The sequence below is a fragment of the Sander vitreus genome, chromosome 5 (genome assembly GCF_031162955.1).
Source record: "Sander vitreus isolate 19-12246 chromosome 5, sanVit1, whole genome shotgun sequence".
NCBI classification, from domain to species: Eukaryota; Metazoa; Chordata; class Actinopteri; order Perciformes; family Percidae; genus Sander; species Sander vitreus.
Genome location: NC_135859.1, coordinates 26187112 through 26210069, shown reverse-complemented (window position 1 = coordinate 26210069; position 22958 = coordinate 26187112). Strand labels below are relative to the sequence as shown.

Here is a 22958-nt window from a genome sequence, read left to right as displayed (position 1 = left end):
AACCGTGTAGAGATGTATTGTTTCTTTATTGGTCCTGCATGGTTAAAATCTTAGCTGCTGCATTTTAAAACGTCTCAAGGTTTCACAGGTTGATAATGTGTTTTCACCTTGTTTCAGAGGGGCATTTTCTAAAAGAAGTGGTGCATTCAGACCAAAAAATGCGATCCAGCGATTTTCCACAGGGTTGTGCAGCAGGGGGGGGGGGGTCAATGAAATGGCCCATTTGTTTGACATCGTCCTGTTGTGTTCTTTAACCCCCCAATGTAGCACAAGCAGACTTTATATTCCACAATTACTATTTTCCGTCAGAACGTTTATAGATCTTGTTTCCGACTGCACTCGAAGGCAGCTTTATTTCACAGGAGACAGAGAAAGAAAAGAGACTAACAAGACATAGAGAGTGCTTTGTTGTTGCAGAAAACATTCAGTTATATTACACAAACTCCCAGGCAGTTCAGTGCTTGTGTTTCGTTTTTTACCCTCAGTGTTTAAAAGCTTTCTTGTGGCAGCAATAAAGGCAGGGACGTTTCCTGTTTACTGTACGGCATTCAGTTTGAATGCGGCCTAGCAAGTTTTATGACTAGCCATTCCAACTATGGATGTACGTACATTGCTGAGATGAAGCCTGATATCTGTCAGATGCCCCTCCCCTCTCGCTATCGGGGTTTAGCATTGGATGTATTAAAGTGCTCATATTATGCTCATTTTCAGGTTCATAATTGTATTTAGAGGTTGTACCAAAACAGGTTTATGTGGTTTAATTTTCAAAAAACACCATTAAGATAAGCATAAATGTGCTAAGATGCTGCTGACTGTTTTATGTTCACCATCTTAGTATAGCGTGTTAGCATGCTAACATTTGCTAGCACTAAAACGAAAGTATAGCTAAGGTTGATGTGATTAGTTTTGCAGGTATTTTACTCATAAATCAAAGTACTGGATTAATTAATTTTGCTAAACGATTGAAAAGATTATTCAATCACTGATTCCAGCTTCTCAAATGTGAAGATGTGCTGTCTTTCTCTTGTGTTGGACCATGCTGCATCATATTTTAACGTTAAAACGTAGCATAACAGTAGTTAAGATCCCTCCGATAAACACTGCACATATTCACTATACATAAACAAGTATTGATTAATAAACATCACATTTCTAAACAATGTTTGGTCAATTTATCCAAATCACTTACTTTTATTTAATTGACAATCATGGAATATCTATCACAATATAATTTTCTTTAATATTTGTCAAACTGTACATGGAGAAGCACAAATTAAAATAGTTTTTTTTTACACTTTGCACATGTGATTGAAGAAATTATTAAACTAACGAAATTATTAACTTATTATAAATATATAGTCTTTAGAGGAAATATCTGCAGCCTTGCCAGATGGGGATTATTTTACAACATGAGACATGGAATCCTGGCAATTAATGCTGTACAAATCTTTAGATACTGCTGCTTAAAAAATAAAATACATGTCATTACACTTATGACCAAGACAAGAGAGTTTCATCTAAAAGGCCACAGTGGATTTACAAACTTTCCTTCAAAAACTGTAAAAATGATGACTGAAACCGTACAGTGTTTTTCCAGTGTGATAGTGTGCAATTCACCTGCAAGATTTGGCTCTGATTTGGATGCTTTATTTACAAAACATGCAGAGCTGCTGTGAAACAGTATGTACATTCAACAGCTTAAATATTGACTTTGAATAGTCAACAGAAACACATAACATAGCAGCACATACCTCTATTCCGTTAAATACAACATAATCAGAATCAAGATTATTTTTTCTCTTAAATTATAAACCTCTTGCAATTTTAACATTCAGGTGAAAAGAGTTGTATATATTTCTCAACATGACGTCTGGGCACAATACAATATTCATAAATGTGCCCCAAGCCTCTCTTCAGTATTATCTCATCTGTGTGCAGTAAAGTTTACTGTGTTTCTGTGGCCACTGCATACAATTCATTTATTTTCTCCTGGTACATCTTCACAACAATGGGCCTCCTCAGTTTCATGGTGGGTCCTGCACAGACAAGAAAAGCAGATGAATTTGATCTCAATCTCAAGACTCCGTTTAGGCTGAGCGACACCCACACAACAACATTGTTGTCTGGCATGTAGCACAGTCACAAGACTTGTCTGATTATAACATAACTAGGCCTGTCACGATAACACATTTTGCTGGATGATAAATTGTCCCAGAAATTATGGCAATAAACGATAATATTGTCGTTCTGAGACCATTTTCATCTAATATAATGATAATGGCGTCGAAAGGAGCCAGTTGAGGTGGTTCGGGCATCTGGTAAGGATGGCCCCTGGGTGCCTCCCTAGGGAGGTGTTCCAGGCACGTCCAGCTGGGAGGAGGCCTCGGGGAAGACCCAGGACTAGGTGGAGGGATTATATCTCCAACCTGGACTGGGAACACCTCGGGATCCCCCAGTCGGAGCTGGTTAATGTGGCTCGGGAAAGGGAAGTTTGGGGTCCCCTGCTGGAGCTGCTCCCCCCGCGACCCGACACCGGATAAGCGGACTAAGATGGATGGATAATGATAATGGCATAATAATGCAGGTACACCTTTTCAAAGATCAATACACTTTTATTTCTAAATAATATTTAACACTGGAACTGGAAGACATTTTAAATATCCACAGTAAATGAACAAAACAACCAAAAACAATAAATAAAATGGACTTTCAGTCTCTGTTAACAAAAAATGCACTGGTATAAAAACCAAACGCAATCAAAAACAATAAATGAAATGGAAACTTTTCCGGCAGCGATAATTTCCATTTAAAAATTATCGAGCTCATTTTTATTTATCATGCGATTAATTGATTTATTGCATATTGCGACAGGCCTAAACATAACCTAGATTAAAAGCTTAGTAAACTTGAGTCACATCAGTAGTGAATAACTCAAAATAACTCACCCAGTTCTCCTCCAGTGACAGAGAAGTCTCGCTCCAGTATGACCCACTTCTGGATCTTCTGGGCATTGGACGTTGCTCTGGCATTAGCACGCTCCATGCCCTCCTGAATGGCTTTGTAGATAGCTGGCTCCTTATTGGCTATGATCTCTGAAACTGTGGTTGCTGTCACGTTGTGCTGCTGGCAGAAGCTCAAAGCCTCGTGGCTCAGCTTGTCTGTGGGCTCGCCGTTGTCGTCCACGACGCACTGTTGACACAGAGAGAAGGGTCAACGTGTTTGTTTTCATTATTCAATAGCTGTGACAGGAACGGAGCCCCGGTTACTTTGAGCGTGAGCAGCATGGAGAGGAACTTGAGCTTGTCTCCTATCAGCATGGCGTTGCTGATGATGGGCACCTCGGCCTTCACTGCATCCTCGATGGGCACAGGAGGGATGTTCTCTCCACCAGCAGTGATGATCAGTTCTGTGCAAAATGAGACAGTTTAATCAGTCTGTCACCCGTTTGCTAGTCTATATCCTTGACGTTCCACTTCCGGGATTGCTCTGGTGCCGCAGGAAATTTCGCCGGATGCATGTATTTTCGCCGATGCCCGTTTCCTTTGTGTTGGAATTTTAAACTCCGGTGGATTTATGAGGACTACGGTTGACTGGTCCTCAGATCTCTACATGGTAAATTGAGACAGCTAGCTAGACTATCTGTCCAATCTGAGTTTTCTCTCCCACAACTACTTTACAGCAGGTCCGTGCGGAGCTTAGCGCCGCCTATTACGATTGTGATTGGTTTAAATAAATGTCAATAAACCAGAGCATGTGTTTTCTTCCATCCCGGAATGCTATGTGGAGTAGCCAGACCCTCCTCCACTCCGCAGCATGTGGATGGTCTGTCAAAGCGAGACTACCGGTTTTCCGATGTTCAGACTCCAATGCATTGTGTTGTTTGTTTTTTTTATCGGATTTCATGTGCAAATGTCTTTTAAAGAACAACAAACAGTGGAAGAATATTCAGTTCTCACACTCAACTCTTAAAAAAGACCAAAAAAATCCCCAAACATAATGAACAAAAAAGGTGGCTACAGTAAAGTAAACAAGACTGCAGAGTGTGTTGTAAAGTTGTGATTTAGCATCAGCACTGTCTTGCATTCAAAATCTTATTAGTAAGTAAAAGTACAGAAGTATGTTCATCAAAATGTACTAAAAGTATCAGAAGTAAAACTATTTGTTCTGCAGGAAAATGTCCCCTGTGACTGATATATTAGTATTTATGACATTATTAGATACATATGCAGATCAATGTGTAAACAGCATTATACTCTTGTAGCTGGAGGTCAAGATTGTTTTAACTACTTTGTATACACAAAGGTATTGTAGTCCTGTGGTTTCCAACTTATGGGACCACAACTTACCCTTGATCCTTCCTGTGATGTACAGGAAGTCGTTCTGGTCATGCCTTCCCAGATCTCCAGAGTGCAGCCAGCCGTCCTGGTCAAGAGCCTCGGCTGTTTTGTCTGGCATGTTCAGGTAGCCCATAAAGACGTGCCGACCCCAGAAACATACCTCTCCACTCCCGTCCTCATCTGGGTTCTCCAGCTTCGTCTTGCAGCCTGGCATCAACTTTCCACAGCTGTAGAGACAAATCAACAAGTCAGCAAAAACAATAGACCTGACGTGATCAAAAGTTGCACTACAACTGCACCCCTACTTTGAGGTTTAGTACACAGAAATGAGATATCATAATGTGAGTAAACTATGAAAAACATTTTCAGGTAGAAAAACAAATGAATGTCTGCTTGCAACCCCTCAAGAAAAGTTATAATAATTTAATAATAATTGTATTTGTATAGCATTGTTCATGCAAAGGTAGAGCCCAAAGTGCTTTACAAAACAGGATTAAAAGAAAATTGTTAGATTTCATTATGGGAACAAAACTGGAACAAACATCACAAACTGGTCCTACTTTTTCATTTAGGGTGAAATCCATAAAAAATATTGCCAAGTGCAACTTTTAAAAGAGTACTCCACCGATTTAACATTGTCAGACTCAAGACAGTTAAAAAAAAAGGGAGGGGGGGGGTAAAGAATTGATGCAGCAGAACCAGCGATATTGTGTTTTTTCATTCCATACACTTTTCTTCTTTGTTAAAACTTGGCACCTACATTACCCATAACGCAACTCTGACGCTAAAGGTTTGGTTTAAGATTTGCATGTTGTATGCTAGAAACAGCAGAGATGAGGAGCGGGCAACATAGGTTTGTTAAGCTCACTTCTTTCGAACGCCGCACTGCCAGTTTTTTTTATTTTCAAACTTGTAGTCTAAAACACCAACCAACACTGGCTCAAGTGACCTAAAGGCCCTGACACACCAACCCGATTATCGGCCGTCGGACAGTCTGGCGAGGTCAGTAACTCAAGTCTGTTCGGTGTGTTCCGTGCCGTCGTCTGTCCATGGATGTATTAAGAGAACTGGATACAGTGTTCGGCGGGAAGCCCCGTACATTCCAATGAGAGTGCTCAAAAGCGCATAAAGCAAACATGGAGCTTGGCTCTTCTGCATTGTTGGCCCATAACGCTGGTTGGCTCACGATGGGCATGCGCACTAGCAACAATTTGTTTGTGTTGTCGTAGCAACCAGTAGCAACATGCGCGTTCATGAGCTCCTCTCTCGTGTCTCGTACAAGTGGCGAACTCATGAACTCGCCGTTTTCATTGTCTAAAATATTCACTAACGTTAAACGTGTTTTCGTTGTTCCCGATCGTTTACATGCTTAGCTAAATAAACGAAAGATGTATTTAGCTAGACAACCAAGGAGATTTAATAACTATGTGCTATGTGCTACTAGCTAGCTAGCTAGCTAATAACTAGCGCTAGCAGTTAGCCTGCAGTTTCGTGAACAGAGCTCATCCATGGCTTCATCCCTCATCCACGTTACAAGCTTTACAGCATACAGCCCTTGGATGTATCATAAGAGAGAACTAAGGCGATGTAATCACTATGTCTGTAGTAACGTTATGTAGCTAGGCATATAACTAGCTATGTATAGATCTTAATACAGTCATGCTAGCTACCCCTGATGTTAGCAACTAGCTAGCTAGCCGATAGCCCACCAGTTTGGGAAACGTTAATGACGTTACATCCACGTAGCTAACAGGCTTTACAGCATACATACATCCCTCGGATGTATCATAACTTCATAAGATAATACCATGGACGTATTAATAGAACACATGGTGAATTACAACCATTAGCTATATCCATTATTACAGCTAGCTACAGGAGCTCGGGAGAACAGTCATGTGAGCGGGCGGGCGCGGTCCCGTGGCTCTGCTCCCGCACTATGCGCGTTCATCATGCCAAATTTAATAATTCTGGATTCGCTTCTAGTGAATGTTAAAAATGTTAAAAACGTGACGTTTTAAACAAGGACCCTTTCAGTGTTCGGGCTCGTAAGTTGATATACCCAGAAACAAATTATCCGCTGAAATATAGACGTTTCTTTCGCCATGCAAAGTCTATGTGAAAAGTCTTTCTGGGCCATGGGGTGCAGTACCACCGTTATCTGCTAAGCCCATGGTGGCTTTTAGACTTGACGCTCTTCCTGGGGGCTTGCGTCTGTCGGAGGGGCTGTCGGCCTTCATTTTGGCCGACCTGACTTGCTGGGTCGGAGGGCGGGCATTCGGACTCAATGACCAATCTGATTGGTGGAGTGCTAACCTGGAAATGACGAGCGGGATGAGCGTGACTAGAGTCTCTCAAAATCTGACAAAAATCTGTTAAACTGACCTTTGTCGATCTGAAATGAAGACAGATTCAGCAACTGCATGGCCTATTTCTCGCTTAAAATGTTTTCAGAAACACGTTACGGTGAACTATTTTCGTAAAATATGAGATTGTATTCCGAACGAGCCGCCATGATGGTCTGGTTTTGAAATTCCGGAGAAGCCAGACGCACGTGACGCGTTCGTCCAATCATCTGCCGGTTTTTATTTTTTGGGCGACAATACAGATTAGCGCCGCCTGCTGTTATGGAGACGTATTACGTCTCGCGCTCGCGCACGCGCTTTCCGAGGCACTTTTTTGACCAACTCTGAGAGGAGTCAGTCCGACTGCCTTTTCTGCCAAAGGTTGGCCGTCGGGTTGGTGTGTCAGAGCCTTAACTTCTAAAAAGAAATGTGTAAAATCTGTGGAGTTCCCCTATAACTAATGTTCACTAGGAGAAAAAAAAATACAAACTGGTTGTCACAGCAACTTGTAGTATTATTACATCCATATCAACAACACCTTTTAATTATAGTTGACACATTCCATAATGATTTGCTGCTGACCTTGTGATGCGGTAACTCTGGTTATCAGAGATGGTGTGTGGGCCGGCGCTTTCACTCATGCCGTATAGCTCCAACAAAGGGATGTTCAGGCTCATGAAGTACTCCAGAGTTTCTTTGGTGATGGGGGCAGCACCCGTGAAGCAGAATTTGCAGCGGTCTAAGCCCAGCGATTCCCGGACCTTCTTAAAGACCAGATTATTAGCCAGCATGAATCCCCATGGCACCCGATTCTCCCTGTAATGCAAAAGATAATGTCAAATTTACACCAGTAATATTTTTGAGGTTAAAATGTAGATGATAAAATTAAGAACTGGGCCCCAAGAGACATTTTCTCCACTACATTTCTCTGACAGCTGGAGTTAAGCTACATATAAATATTTTACAAACAATCAATGTCAATGTCAATTTATAAAATATGATACTGTATTATAAATGAAACTATCCAACAGTACATGAAGCAGTTAAAATGTGCTATACGTTCATCATAACATTTAAATGCACGTTTGTCACGGAAGTAAAGGCTGGACTACAATAGAGCTGTTTGGAGCAGTTTGTGAACAGTGTTTTCTGTTGGAGATGGTAAGTCCCTTTGGGGTGGACTTTGGGCTTTTTCACTTTGTAAACCTATAACGTGAACAAAAAGATATATAACACAATAAAGGAAAGGGAAAAAGCCAAAAAGCATAATATGACCGAGTAGTTTTACAAAGCGGTATTGCTACTTATACTCAAGTAAAAGTACTTCTTCCACCACTACAGCATGGTGCCTTGAACAGACTGTAACAATCATACAGTGAAAATGTGTAATATCACATATCAACACGTTTAAAAGGTTATTAACAAATGGACCTTGACGTGTTCTTGCTGAATTCTAGTATAGGATTAGCCTGACAAGCCAGATCCACATCAAGACTCACCATTGGCTGGGCTCAATCCAATGGGGCAGGACAAACGCTTGTCTTTCAAATTCCCTCTGCACGCAATAGGATAGTGCTACAATCAACTAGAGCAACGCTAGTTGATAGATTAAACTTTTGCCAACGGTTTCAATTTGCTGCCGCTAGGGTGCGTCTAGATTTCTAGGCTAGTATAGGATCCTTACTGCTGTCTCACCCGTTCATGACACTGTAGTTGTATTGCAGGCCTATGGACTTGGCCCAGTCCGCCACTCTCCTCCTCATTGGGGTTGCCTTGGCACCGATAGCTTTCATCTTCTCCTGCATCTTCTCCCACACACGAGGAACCCCCAGGAAACAAGTTGGACGAGCCTCTTTCAGTGTGTTCACTAAGGAGCCCTGGTAAAATGATTGAGGAATAGTCAAAATAGGAAACCTTCATTATTAATTCTGTTTATACAACAGTAGGCATCCTTACCTTGAGGGCGTCTGGCTCTGCAAAGTAGGTGGTCATGGCAAACCTAGTAGCCATCCACATGTCACACAGCTGGGCTGCCACGTGGCTGAGTGGCAGGTAACTGACCAGCACCTCCTCAGCGCATTTAACATTTACCATGGAACATGCCATGTAGGATGTCCATGTCAGCTGCACATTAGAAAATAGCAAAGGAGTCATCAGAGTTTTCTTATTAAAATATTTGTCTTGAATCAGCAACAAACCCCACACCAACATCCTCAGCCTCAGTCTAGATCCGTCCCACACATGCATTAAAAAGGAGCTGAAAAGGTTGGGTTTAGCTGTTCGAGTTTGAGGTGTGTCTTGTTATCTACCAGCTAGTCTTTTTATCCATTTTAGGAGAATCAGTCATCAAGCAAGCAGTGTAGAGGAGGCTGCCCCAAATATGGCAGTGAAAGGGTTTGGATCAATAACTGTGCCTCATATATTTGAAAGAAAAAAACTTAAAGGTCCAATATGTAATATATTTATTGTGATAAATCAAAAAATTACCCCAATGCGTCATCAGAAATTAAGGAAACATGCTAAGTTGAAATACTATCTTTCTGAACAATGCTAATGCCAGCATTTTCTCATTTTGAAATCTCCGTTCCGTGACGGAATTTCAGTTTGGGGTTTGGCCTGTGTGTTGTTATCAACTGCCCAGTGTGACAGCCAGGCCGGGTTGCCAGATATACCTGTAAAAATGTAAATCCAGCGTGCTACAACTGTAACATTAGGACAGCCATGAAAACAGCAAACAAACAAACAGGATCAACGGAGATAAATTCTACCCAACCTAAAAAAAAACGGCATGTTTCTAACAGTTGCGTGACCAGAGACATAACAAATCCCGGGAAAATATTGGAGATGTATTTGAAAGATGGAGACAGTTTAGAGCACAAAAGGATGCCGAGTTGGCTAATTTCCTCCTGAACAGGTAAGCATTAGCTTCAGGCTAATTTATCTAGGGACGGGCATTTTATATCATTTCAACATTTGTGTAATCACATTGAGTTATATAGCTAGAACACCCAAATTGGTTACTTGCAAAAACAATTGAGACACAGCCAGAAAAGTGATCCCGACTGGTCCTGGCTAACGCCGCTGGCAACCTCCGTGAACTTCGAGTCTGGGGCGGGGGAGACAACTCTCTCCAATATTTTGAATTTGCACTGCAGTAACTATTTTAAACACTAGCTGTAAGTATTACATATTACACCTTTAAAGGGGGGTAGTAAACTGATTTTTCTGGTGTGTTTGGTCTGGGTGCTACAAAACAATACAAGCTAAGAAAAGAATAGTATCTTGTCTAGATAACTTACGTTGTCATGGCTCAACATGACTCCTTTAGGGTTGCCAGTGGTTCCAGAGGTAAAGATGAGAGTACAGCACTCATTGGCCCGAAGACTGTCAATCACAGCATTCAGCTGCTCGTCCGGCACTTCCTCTCCCAGCTTCATAAACTCTGCCCACTGTACAAATACAGAGATTATGTTAAAAAGAAAAGTGTGTCAAAATCTAGCCTGAACTGTGCTAACTGCAGCTGCATAGGGAAGTTTAATACAGTTGAGTTCTGTCACATTTATCTAATTACAATTCTTATACCACAAGTAAGACCGATAATTTTGCACTGTGGGCATCACAGACAGTATGGTATTATATTTATTGTTCTGTTTCATCAATATGTTTGCTGAGTGAACGTACTGTATACAGGAATGGTGCTTTCTGCTGCAGCTCGCCTTTATACTGGACGATGGCTTTCAGATGAGGGAGTTGATCTTTAACCTGTTGGGAAAGGCAAATTAAACTTAGGCATTTGGGGCTGATTTTTTTGTATCTTTGAAAACAGGCACTATAAGGGCCAGTGCTGTTACAAAGCTTCTGACCTGTAGGATTTTTTCAAGCTGTTTCTGGTTCTCTACAACTAGGATGTTGGCCTCACTGCTGGCAGCCACATACTGACAAGCTTCAGGCGTGTTGGTTGTGTAAATTCCTGTTCCCAGACCCCTATGACACAAATCAGATATAGAAGAGTAAAAAAAACTATTGAATGCACACATTTCCTTACACTATTCACTGTGGATTTTGTTCATTTGCCTACAGGTTGTATCACAAATAAATAAAAAAAGACTTTTTATAACTTAGTGTTTTTCCATTAATAATGACATTCTTGTCCTGTTTTTATGTTCATTATATGTCTATTTATGTAAATTAAATTTAAATGTCCTTATTGAAAAGCACTCCGTGCTGCATTTCTTGTATGAAAGGTGAAAGACATACACCCTCTGAATGCCCTATGGCTCTATAGTTTGTGGTTGTACAGTTTCATGAGGCTGTGTAAAGTATAGTCACGCAGGTCCAATCAACTGGCTAGGCCACCTGGAATTCCCACAGTGGTCCCATTCATAGACATAAAACAATGCTCCCGGTGGGCAGTCCGGGCCTGCTCATGTATCTGAGGACAATGGGTGGTTACAAGCTTAACACCCACATTAGGTTTCCTGAGACTTTAAACTGGGACGACCCAAACAAGTGTGGGCATAGACACAGAGATGGACTTTGAGATAAGCATGGATAGAGATATATCTGCAGTGTCGGATGAAACAATGATGTGGCATCTGTACATGGAATTTTATCAACTTTAGTTCACTAAATGTGATCTTACCCGGCAAAGATGCAGCCGACGTCTGAGATGAACCACTCGGGGGAGTTGAATCCTAGAATCCCCACACCATGGTAACGCTCCAGCCCTAACTAAAAGAAGACATGTTCTTTTTTTAATTTATTTTTTTAAAGAGCACGTATCTTTAATGACACAGCAACACAGTGCCACCGTTAATCTTGACCTACAGTATATCTTGTTTCAAAAACCACTCCTCGTGGGATACGGACATGTCCATGAAACAGGAGACGTAACACAAGCTGTGAATTTCACAACCAGGTGTTAATTTTCAGCAGCCCCTTCCACAGACAATACAGTGAGAGAGGGCCAAATTCTGAGGTACTGTTTACAAAACTGGTGCAAACAGGGAATCCTAGGTTTTGTGAAGCCAAGTCTTGCAATGGTTCATGTGCATGACATGTCACAGAAATTCCACTACTCCATTGAATCAATAACTTCTGCTACACTAGTTTAGCTTATAAATAGGGCTGTCAAAATAACGCGTTCATTTCGATTAATTAATCTGAGAAAAAATAGAGCTGTACATTGCGTATCTGGTATGGTGGCTGAAATGGCTCAAAGCACAGAATCTAATAAAAGGAATTTGCACATTTGGGTATTCTTGATGTATAAGGTGGTGGGGGAGGGGGGGGTTATGTTTTATCTAAAGGGTTATTTAGGTAGTCAACAAAGAGATATAAAGTACCTGACACACAAAATTAGGTGACAATTTGAATTACAATCACTTTCTGGAGGTTTAAATTGCTTGGGTCTAATTGACCCCAACGATAAGGGGTGTTAGTAAATTTATCGAGACAGGAGGGTTGATGTTTCATTCAAAATCCAATTTGTTGGAGGAAAGAGCCAACATACCAAACAAATGTGCCACTGCCCAAAATATGTCCTGATTGCACTGTAGTAATACCTTTTGTACAATATAACAATATAAACAGACAAACCTTGAGAAAACTTTTAGCTGCTGCTCGGCACTGCTCATAATATTGCCTCCATGTCAGGGTCACCCACTGACCCCCTTTTTTGGAAACCAAGGCTGGATGATCCCCGTACTTTTCCACCGTCTCCAGGAACATCTGATGGATAGTCACAGGAGTCTCTGAGGCCGGACCCGAGCCTTCCATCCTCAGCCTTACTGCCTTGTCTCTGCTGGTGCTCCATAGCTGGTCAGCTGGGGCCAGAGTTGTTGGTGCAGTTGCTGTTGAAAGGGGAACTGCCTCGGGCTCTTCTGTATTGGGACAATAGGGACACCCGCGTTTAGTCGCCATTGATGACAAGTCAAATTCACCAGCACCACACCGTGACACAGCAAGCTTTAGAAGAAGAGTCAGGTGTGTGAGAGGACTGCAGAAATATCTTGACTTCCCCTTTAGGTTTCTTATACCTGATGAAGCAGAGCAACATGATTTTCCGGTTGTACAGTAAACAAGGCAATGGTATGTTGATATCTGACACTAAGCAGGAATGTCCTTGCCTATCCACTCATCAGTTCTGGTTAGAGGAAGTAATGCAGTAGACTTGAGTTACTAAATTGAAAGCATCAAAGAACACAGAAACAATAACACTGTATATGTTTTCAAAAAGTTCCCTTCTGTTATTTCCTTTAAATTCTTTTTTTTAATTTTACATAATGTTATTTTCTTTTTCTGCCATCACTCTGTCTTCTTATTTTTGAGCCTTACCAAAATGGTATTGATTCTTTTGTTCCTTCCTATTGCTTCATTTTTATTTTCTATTCTGCAAAAAGTAAAAAATCGGTTTTACCTTGCTGTCAGATTCCTATGAAACTCCTACACCATGTTCAACACTTTAGCATTGTTAGTATTTTTTATTGTAACTGTTAACTGTTTTCATAAAGGTCACACATTTCTGTCAATTGATTAAAGATCTTGGTTCATCATTTGACACAGTGAATCATGTGATTTTTATTCAATAGTCCCTTTACTGCATCTCAGTCGCACCATTACAGACGCACCATTACACTGCTTCAGACCTTATTTTTAAAAAGCATACTCTTCATCTTCCTCCCCTGTAAAACCCAATATAATCCTATTTTCCCCTTTTTATTTTCCTTGGTTATATTATCGAGTACACGTTGCTTATCTGACACACAGAAATACTTCCCTTTAAATGTCAGTGACCTAAAATGTTGTGACTGTTTGAGAGCCTCTCAGACTACAAAAAAACATACTTGACAATAAGTAAGAAATAATGGTCTTTGCTCCATCCAAACACTGAAACGTGAGAACCAAAAGGCTAATTAAGTTAAAAAATAAAAAATAAAAGAGGCTAAGAACAAAAAGGTTATGCAATGTTGTTTTTGGTTGTCATTTGATGCTGCACCACACCTGCAGCTCCTCCAGAAATAAGTTCTTTTCTGCTCCATAATCAACACTAAAGTTCAAATGAAACTTGAACTGGTGGGGAAAAAATCTGCCTGGGGAAACTGTTTAATCAGTTCAGTCCCTCAAATATTTTCTTCAAACCCATTTTAAAACGTTACTTTATGTAACAATCAATACATCTGATCTACATCTAATTTTGTTTGTATTTTATATTTGCAAAGAGCTTTCTAAATATAATTTTTGCTTCGTTTACTTCCTGCCGATTTAATACCCTGCATAAGTATCTTGCAAACTCCGCCTTTCATGCAGTCGGTAGTGGCTTTGTTCGGCTTTCGACCTTTTAAAGCGACATAATGTCTATTTACGACCCTTTTTCACAGGTTGCATGTTTCAATATGTATGTATTGATGCTATCTTCTCAGATCGTATCATTTTAATCATTTTTAGAGGCCTGAAGAGGTAAAACTATCCAGAATTTCACAATAAAAGATAAGAAAAAACTGAATTTGTGAAAGAGCAATATATATATATATATATATATATATATATATATATATATATATATATATATATATATATAAGCCTATCCTAGACTTCTTACCTAGTGAAAGTCCTTCAGTGGCTTTCTCCAGCTCAGATGTTGAACTGAGCACAGCTTTGGTGGCTCCTCCGTTATGTATGAGAGTGGAGTGGGTCTTTAAGATTGTGGAGTCTGACACAGTTTGTGCCTTTTGGGTAGACATGCTGTGGATAAACTTCATTTTAGATACATAGTTTAAAATCAAATGGTCCTAAGAGGATCAAATCTCCATGATTTGTTTTTTTCTCCCACTTTGGTACATGCATTATTTTACATACCTCTCAGCTTTACCATCCATGACTGCAACACCATTGATCCTAACCAAATCCTTTTCCACATTCATCCTGTATTTGCTGGAATAACAGAGAAAACTATATTAAATGGACATTAAGTAAAATTAGCATTAAAAACACTTTAGTTATCCTCCACTGATGACCCTCCACGCAGATAAGATGATCTATTATGAAACGGCACTGCTCTGTAATTTATACAAGAGTGACATTTACCAAAGCCATTGCAACATCAAACCCAACGCAATCGCTGAATGTCCAAACTTTGAATATTGTGCCAGAAAACATTTGGGCATCTACATATTGTGCACTATTAATACTCTTTAACACATATAATCACACTTGAAGCAACTCAGTCACCACTATTTGATGTAAGTTAACAAAGTAACTAACCAAAGTTAAAGGTATTGGATAAAATGTAATTATTGTCAAAATGACAAGAGCATGGCTCTGTGTGGGCTTTCTCGACTCTCTTGTGTATATACTGCAGACAGTGAAATAATGCCATCTAGTGTGTAAAAGATACTACTACTGTGTCTTATGGTCACAAGTTGGACTTCACTTAACTAAGACGTACCACAGAATTTCTAATAAGGGGAGAACTTCCGCTCTCTGGATACTTCCGGCTTCTGAACTGGTTGCAGTTCCACTCTGGTTCGACATGAGGGCGCTCACAGGTGAGTGCAGAATTAATGGAGGTCAAAATCCACTTTTCTCAGGATATCATTTTTTGTCTAGTAATTTGAATGTTGCATTCGAAAGGGGAGGCTAAGAAAATACACACTGCTGGGTGTTACATTTTTTTAAAGTCGCTTTTTTGTTCTAAAAAGCCTTTTAAAATGTCAATGACGTCATACACATCGTACGGCCAGAGATACTGCTTTACGGCAAGCTCTGAGTCACTTCCTTTGTTCTCTCGAAGCATCGACAACACAGCTGACAGGTTAGGCTCTCCCTGTTAATACACATGCTAGAAAGAGGTTTGCTAATGTTTTAAAGACCACGCCGAAATATTCACTCTGACATTCTGGTTCTGCTTTGGATGCCGTCAAGCGGGATCTCTGATCGTAATCAGTCCTTCACTGACCAATCAGCATTCATTAGCAGAATGCTAGCGTGTTATGGGCAACAACTACTCAACCTGTAAGAAATCGAAAGGACATAAGTACTCGTTCATTCAACTTTTGACCTATAATCCATGTTGAACTTGCAAAAACTACAATCAAATCTGAGATTTCTCAATGACAATCAGGCGAAAGAGACACATTTAGCCGTCTAGCTCCATAGAGTCTCATTCATTTAGCACTCGCCCGCAATCACCACCAGTGGAACTCTGGTGGAACTGCAACCAAATTTGGTACAATGGGGCTGAATAGGGAGTGAACAGGCTCCCTATTCAGACAGGCTCTGGACGTACTCATACCTTTACCTTTCTGATTTAGTACTGCTCAGCACAAATACTCTGTTGCAAGTAAAAGTCCTGCAAGATTTCACTTAAGTATAAAAGTATTAACAGCAAAATCTACTTAAAGTATTTAAGAGTAAATGGGAATATTATTACTAATGTTTTAACACAGCATTTTAATGTTACAGATGGTGGTATTTTATACAATATATTAATCCTATGTTATTTTTCGTAAAATCTTAATCTGTAAAGCAACTTAAGCTGTCAGATAAATGTAGCGGATCAAAAAGCACAATATTTCCCCCTAAAATGTAGTTGAGTAGAAGTACAAAGAAGCATAGCCTACAATTTAAATACTCAAGTAAAAGTATCTCAAAATTGTTCTTACTGTACTTCAGTAAATGTACTTAGTTACTTCCCACCACTGCAAATAAGCAAGACATTCACTCTAACATATCTCATGATACATTTTTAATAAAATCGTATTAGATAAAGATCTGTCAACCCAGCAGAATCTTAGTCTGACCTCTAGTTTTTAAGGTAACTTTGGTCCATTTCTTTCTGGACCAAAGTTCATACGACTTACAAAACTACAGTGTGGCAATATGAACTGGCAATGGCAAAGCCTTTGCTCTACATTATGCAAATATCAATTTAAGTGCCCTGTAGTGCACAAAAGTAGATTTAAGTCACGTGAATGACTTGTCTTTGTACGCTGTACATTACCCAGAAAGGAAACGTTATTTCTGAATCTTCTAGTAAAAGAATCTTAAATGAAATTGTGAAGGTAATTTCTTGTGTTTTAAATGTAAATTATAAAACAATCAATCAACTGAAGCAGAAAAAGAGCTGTAACATGTCAGTAAACAAAGATTTTCTACGTGCATCTTGATGTTAAATCCTCATGCAGTCAATCCTCATGCAGTCAAGCAACTTATGACAACATAAGACACCTTACACAAGTCTTTTCACACACTTTTCCTACCTTCTTCTTGGTCACAGCTGATTGACAGTATCTGTCAGGTGTAGGACAGATCTGGATCAACCTTTGCCCGGCACAGGTGCTCGACTGTTACCCCCTGGAGGAAATATCATCCTTTAGTGGACTTGCATGAATGCATACCGACTTCCTCTGCCCTCACGCGTCTATGACCAGAGCTTTCAGGACTTGCGCAATCGACACCTGCAGTTAAAGATCCACCAACAAGCTTGAGCAAAGACTATGGCTCCTCAAGGTTAAGAAGACCTGAAACTTGACATACAAACAGTCTGCAGCTGGTAGAAACCTGCTTTGTTTATATTAATTATACTAGCAGACAACTGTTGGTGCTGGCAGTCCAACACATGTAACAGTATGAAGCTTGTCCAGGGTGAGACTGTTATTATCCCAGATCGACTGCTGAAGATGGGTCTTTATCAGGTATGCACGACAGAGCCTGTCAGCAAAAATAATGATAAAACCAGATTAGTTATTTCAGGTTTACGAGAAGAGATAAGACTTTGAACCATAAAAAGAGTTATTCAACACTTGAACAATACTTGGGTAACTCTGTGTAAGACTTTTTCTACCAGAGTGACACATCAAAAAAAGAAGTGTCAAGATGTTGGCAATATGCACTAAACTGAATTAAATATTAGGGATTTTTTCCACGATATTGTGTTGGACAGCTTTCGCAGTCTCAAATTTCTTTAAAACTCCTTTAATTCTTCCACTTCTTGATCTATGTCTGATTATTTGTGATTGGTTTAAAGTGTACAAGGGCAATCGGTAGAGGACGATGATTTCTACTTGATGGCAGCAGTTTAAAATGTCCAAAAACCAAGCTCTGTATTCTTGTTAGGTGTCATTAATACAGCCCTTGTTTCCTCTCTTCAGCTGAGCTACACGTCTGTCTGTCTGTCTGTCTGATAGCGACGTTCAAGGAGGTGACATTGTTTAATAAGTAAATATAGAGGAAAAGTTCAAACCCTCCCCCATTCTCAAATTTACTTTGCGCGCGGACACCAAGGTCACTTAATCACGCCACATCTGTCTAGACTCCAACCCTCGCTGCCAATATCTGGACACATGCTATCTGTGGAGGTTGTGAATGGTTAGTGAGGGGATTAATCAATGCCAGCAATTAAATATTAATATTAAATCATGTGCCTTAAAACATTGTTCTCAGTGTAAACATGTTTTTCAGTGAGAACTACAGCCATTTTTTATATTAAAATACATAATTTTAAATAATGATAAAACTATCAGAAATAAAGAAAGATTGTTTAAACTTAACTTTACAAAATACTTGGATACTTAGTACAGCATAATCAAAAAAGTGTATCTTGAAGAACAAATATTGAATAACACAAGAGTATTACTACTCTAAATAAAAAGTCTATTCCACCTCATTTTAAAGTTTTTTGGTATACATCTATACTTCAACGTGTTTATTATATGTATAATTGTTAAAACTGTTATTCTAGGTTTGATCATTTGAGTTGACATTTATTGTTTGGCTTTTTTTTTAGTCAATTATTGATTTGGTAAATGTCAAAAGGTATTTTGAGATTAGGTTTCCCTTGCGATTTGATGCAACAACCTCTTGCTTTATATTATAAAGATGTGTTGTTTTATATTGAATTTGATGGTCCACGAAAAGTCCACGACTTGTTACTAACTTCAGATGCTAGACAATGTCTGATTAAAGAACTGAGTTGAGATTTCAACTTTCAATATAAGACATACGGTCTTTATTTGCAGCCATATCAAACATAATGTCTTAATTTTTACATCAACATATTCACATTTTTTCATGGTGAAGTGAGTTTTTGTACAGAATGATTGGATGAGAATATGAACTACACTCATCAGATATCATGCCATGCTCTTGGGATTAAACGCATAAAAGAAGCCTGAAAAGACTAACAGACTCATGAAACCATTAGCCTGGCGGCCATGTCATCTGTCTTCCTCCCAGGACGTGGATGTGAAGGTGGTAAACTGACTGTGCACCGTGCTTTCCATCGTTGATCACTGCAGAGGGCAGAAGACATACCCAGAATTTAATATGCAAGTTAATAAACAGCCTGTATTTTCACATATTATGTCTATAAACCCATTACTGTAACTTACCCACTCTGTATCCTTCATTTAGAGATTCTTGCTTTGCCACATTTTTGGCAACAACCAACAAATGTCCTAAGAGCTGAAAGTTGAAAAAAAGAGTGCTGAAGACATGATTTGCATTGCACTTGTGCACATTATTATTATTTAATAATGTAATTGGCTTTCCAATGATTACACTTTTGGGTATGACTGGACATGGAGAAAATGTTTTGGCAAAGGTCCCACGTTGGACCTGACCGAACCAGTGGTCAAGCTATATCCTGGAAATACTGGTTTTAACCTTTATCGCTTCTTGCTGTGTGTATTTTAAATGTAAAGCATATTGAATTTACCTTAAATGAAATGAGCTACATAAATAAAATAGCCTACACTTACATTTTGGACTGCAGTCATGCATATTGTTAATAACTAATAAAACAACACAGCCCAGGACACATTAGATTAGATTAGTATTTATTATTGTCATTGTGCAGAGTACAAGTACAAAGACAACGAAATGCAGTTTGTGTCTAACCAGAAGTGCAAAAAAGCAGAAATGTGCAATGTGATATTCAAGTATAGACAGGTGGTGCATAGGCAGGAGTAAGAATAATATAGATATATGCAGTGTATTAGCAGAATATATAATAAGAAAAACAGAATAAATATGGATATTCTGTATGAACTATATAGACAGATATGTACAGTATGTACAGCTATGTGCTGTGTGGTTAACATAAGAGAACTAAGAATAAGTGTATGTGCAGGATGAGTAGTATGAAGAGCAGTAAAATATGGCTATGTATAGGTGTAATTACAGTATGTACATTTGTAAATAAATAAATAGGACAGTATGGGTTGGATAGGGTAGTGCAAGTCTTCTTGGTGTTAGAGCCATGTACAGGTGTGCAGTCGTGGGTGAAGATGGAGTAAAGGAGAGGGCTCAGCACACATCCCTGTGGTACGCCGGTGTTCAGGGTGATGGTTGCGGAGTAGTGATTATCTAACCTAACAGACTGAAGTCTGTTGGTTAGGAAGTCCAGAATCCAATTAGAGAGGGAGGTATCGATGCACAGTTCACTGAGTTTGGTGATCAGTTTGGAGGGGATGATGGTGTTGAATGCGGAACTAAAGTCAATGAACAGCATTCTCACATAGGTGTTGCTATTGTCAAGGTGGGACAGGGCAGAGTGACGTGCCGTAGAGATGGCATCCTCTGTGCTCCTGTTCTGACAGTAGGTGAATTGGAAGTAGTCCAGTGAGGGTGGTAAGCAGGTCTTGAGAAAGACCAGCCTCTCAAAGCACTTTATAATGATGGGGGTGAGTGCAATTGGACGGAAGTCATTAAGGCTTGTTGAAGTGGAGTGTTTTGACACCGGCACAATGAGGAGGTTTTAAAGCACGAGGGGACACATATACAACACGCAGGATTGGTATTCTAAAATGTACATAATATTATCATGCATGTGCACTACAATAAAATCAACTCCTCTCAGAAAACATAAGCTGCAGCTGGTTTATTTTAAATTCCAAACTAATAATGTAAAACAAGATGCTACCCTGTTCCTTTGCGTTGTGTAAATATGTCCTGAAGGATGCATATGGTGACAGTGACAACAAATAGATTGTATATGTCCAACAACTGGTCATAGAGGTTAGCTGGGAGCTTGCTGTGTGGAATGAGCATGTCCCCCCAGTGTTTGTTCATTTTTGTTTGTTGCATTACGTTTATACACCGGTCACATACGTTTGTTAACTTCTGGTCTGGGGCTACATTCTTAATGGCTTGGGCAAGGCCCCTTAGTTTAATTAAGGGAAATGAAATGCTGTTACATACAAGTATATTTTAGATTATGGTGTGCTTCTAACTTTGGGGCAACAAAGTTCATGAAGAGATGATTTTCTTAGTTTGGTGAAAGAACTTGACTGGCCTCTACAGAGCCCTGACATCGACTCCATCCAACACCTTTGACATTATTTGGCCTTATCTCCCAAATCAGTGTCTGACCTCACTAACGCTCTTCTGGCTGATATGGAAAAAAATCCCTGCAACCGGGCTCCTTAAATCTTTTAGAAAACCTTCTCAGAACAACAGCAACAGATAATGGAATGATGTGCAACAATCACATATGGGTGTACTGTTTCGGTGCCCACCAGTGTATGTATGTGAATGTGGTTGTTATGGTGTTCACCCAATCTCTCACCTCCCAAACCCTGAACAGGATCAGCAGGTATGAGAAAAGGTATAGATGAACTTACCTTTGCATCATCAGCTTTGGCCTCACTAATTCTGGGAATAGGGACCCTTGGAATAACCAGGAAGTGAACGGGGGCCTGTGGACTGATATCCCTGAATGCCAAACACTGATAAACACAACAAAAAAAACTTGGCCTCAACAATCACATGTTGATTAATCTCCGCATGGAGTAGGCCAAATGAGATAAAATGTTTTGAAGAGGTTGGTTGTTTACCTTATCATCTTCATAAATTATATCTGCAGGGATGCTTTTGTCAATCACTTTGGAGAAGATGGTTGGAGCTGGGGAGCCATACTTCTTGCTTGCCTCTTCTGCCAGCCTCACCTCGTCACTTTTGGAGCACAGTGGTCTCTACGGGTCAGAGAGACGCATCACAGAGAAAATTAAAAGCTCGGAGCTGATAGCACACATACAGTACAAACAAAACAATTTATGAGGGGCACACAATAAACCAAACAGTTGGTGCCACCAGGGCTGGTTGTCAAAAAAAATGCACAGCTGCAGTTAACGAAAAGAAAATGTTTATGAGAATGAAACGGTTTATTTTTGGAGCAGCGAGCTACCTCGGCTTGACAAACACGGTGCAACCGCTTGAGGTGAGCCGTTCTGGTCCCGATTAACTGCGTCCTTAAAATCTGACGAAAAAACATACCAGCGATTATGGTGTTTCCGAAGTAAATATTTTAGGTTAATTCGTTTTTCAACACAACACAACACTAACGTCAGACAGTCAAAGTCTTGTTCAAAGAGAAAACTCGCTGCACTTCACTGTACGCGAGTATATATTTTTTTCTAGGATAGCGAAGGCATGTCCCGCCCTACTCTTCATTACTCTGTTTCTGATTGGCTTACCCTGACATTCTTACGGTGGCCCTGAAGTGCAAATCACAAATATGAAACATGTCAACAGTCCCATGAAAATATCGACAGCAATAGGAAGAGCAAAATAGAAGACGACGCGTCGAAATACGACAGCAGGGGCGAAACACTTTCAATGAACAGTAAACACAACGACATTAACTCTACCGAAAAGGTAAGCCCATTCAGCAGAGCAGAACGGACTTGCTGATTGGACAGATGGACTGTCTGTCTGTTAAAAGTAGCACTTTTTCAGGCCACCTCTCCTTCCTGTTAAAAGAAGTCGGAAGTTAATGCTGTTGTGTTTTATGATTTGTTGAAGTGTTTTATATTTGCTGGTCGTGGTTTTCATATTTGCTGTCGTGAGCTTTCCTATTTGCTGTCGTGTTTTTCATTTTGCTGTCGTGTTTTCATATTTGCTGTCGTGTTTTCATATTTGCTGTCGTGTTTTTCTATTTGCTGTCGTGTTTTCCTATTTGCTGTTGTGTTTTCACATTTGCCGTTGTGTTTTATGATTTGTTGAAGTGTTTTCCTATTTACTGTCGTGTTTTCATATTTGCTGTTTTGTTTTCCTATTTTCCGTTGTGTTTTATGATTTGTTGAAATGTTTTCCTATTTTCCGTTGTGTTTTATGATTTGTTGAAATGTTTTCCTATTTGCCGTTGTGTTTTATGATTTGCTGTTGCGTTTTTCTATTTGCTGTTGTGATTTGCACTTCAGGGCCACCGTACTTTCTTAACCAACCCCACTCCTCTCCTCTTGCCCATGTGTCAGTACTGACACCATGCCTCCGCCAT

The 22958-nt window shown here is 39.8% G+C and overlaps 2 protein-coding genes across 4 annotated transcripts; both read right to left on the bottom strand.

The window, feature by feature from the left end:
- Window positions 1-1162: 1162 nt before the first annotated feature.
- LOC144518516 (long-chain-fatty-acid--CoA ligase ACSBG2-like) lies at window positions 1163-17076 on the bottom strand. Of its 3 annotated transcripts, none has more exons than XM_078251253.1 (15): window positions 16942-17066; window positions 14540-14614; window positions 14283-14425; window positions 12281-12720; window positions 11325-11413; window positions 10546-10666; window positions 10364-10444; window positions 9982-10131; window positions 8639-8806; window positions 8378-8559; window positions 7265-7498; window positions 4347-4564; window positions 3267-3406; window positions 2946-3189; window positions 1163-2036 (listed from the first exon to the last, which is right to left on the bottom strand). In XM_078251253.1, exons 2-15 carry the CDS (start codon window positions 14602-14604, stop codon window positions 1945-1947), a joined length of 2367 nt encoding a protein of 788 aa, XP_078107379.1. In that variant the 5' UTR covers window positions 14605-14614; window positions 16942-17066; the 3' UTR covers window positions 1163-1944. The 3 variants fall into 3 exon arrangements, with proteins under 3 accessions (XP_078107379.1, XP_078107377.1, XP_078107378.1); XM_078251251.1 differs by lacking the exon at window positions 1163-2036 and adding an exon at window positions 2046-2545 and having other exon boundaries at window positions 16942-17076; XM_078251252.1 differs by lacking the exon at window positions 1163-2036 and adding an exon at window positions 2046-2545 and having other exon boundaries at window positions 12281-12564; window positions 16942-17074.
- A 1583-nt stretch (window positions 17077-18659) lies between these two features.
- On the bottom strand, window positions 18660-22106 carry hint2 (histidine triad nucleotide binding protein 2). The gene is made up of 5 exons (XM_078251258.1): window positions 21867-22106; window positions 21517-21654; window positions 21304-21408; window positions 19072-19144; window positions 18660-18972 (listed from the first exon to the last, which is right to left on the bottom strand). Exons 1-5 carry the CDS (start codon window positions 21951-21953, stop codon window positions 18881-18883), a joined length of 495 nt encoding a protein of 164 aa, XP_078107384.1. The 5' UTR covers window positions 21954-22106; the 3' UTR covers window positions 18660-18880.
- Window positions 22107-22958: the final 852 nt, after the last annotated feature.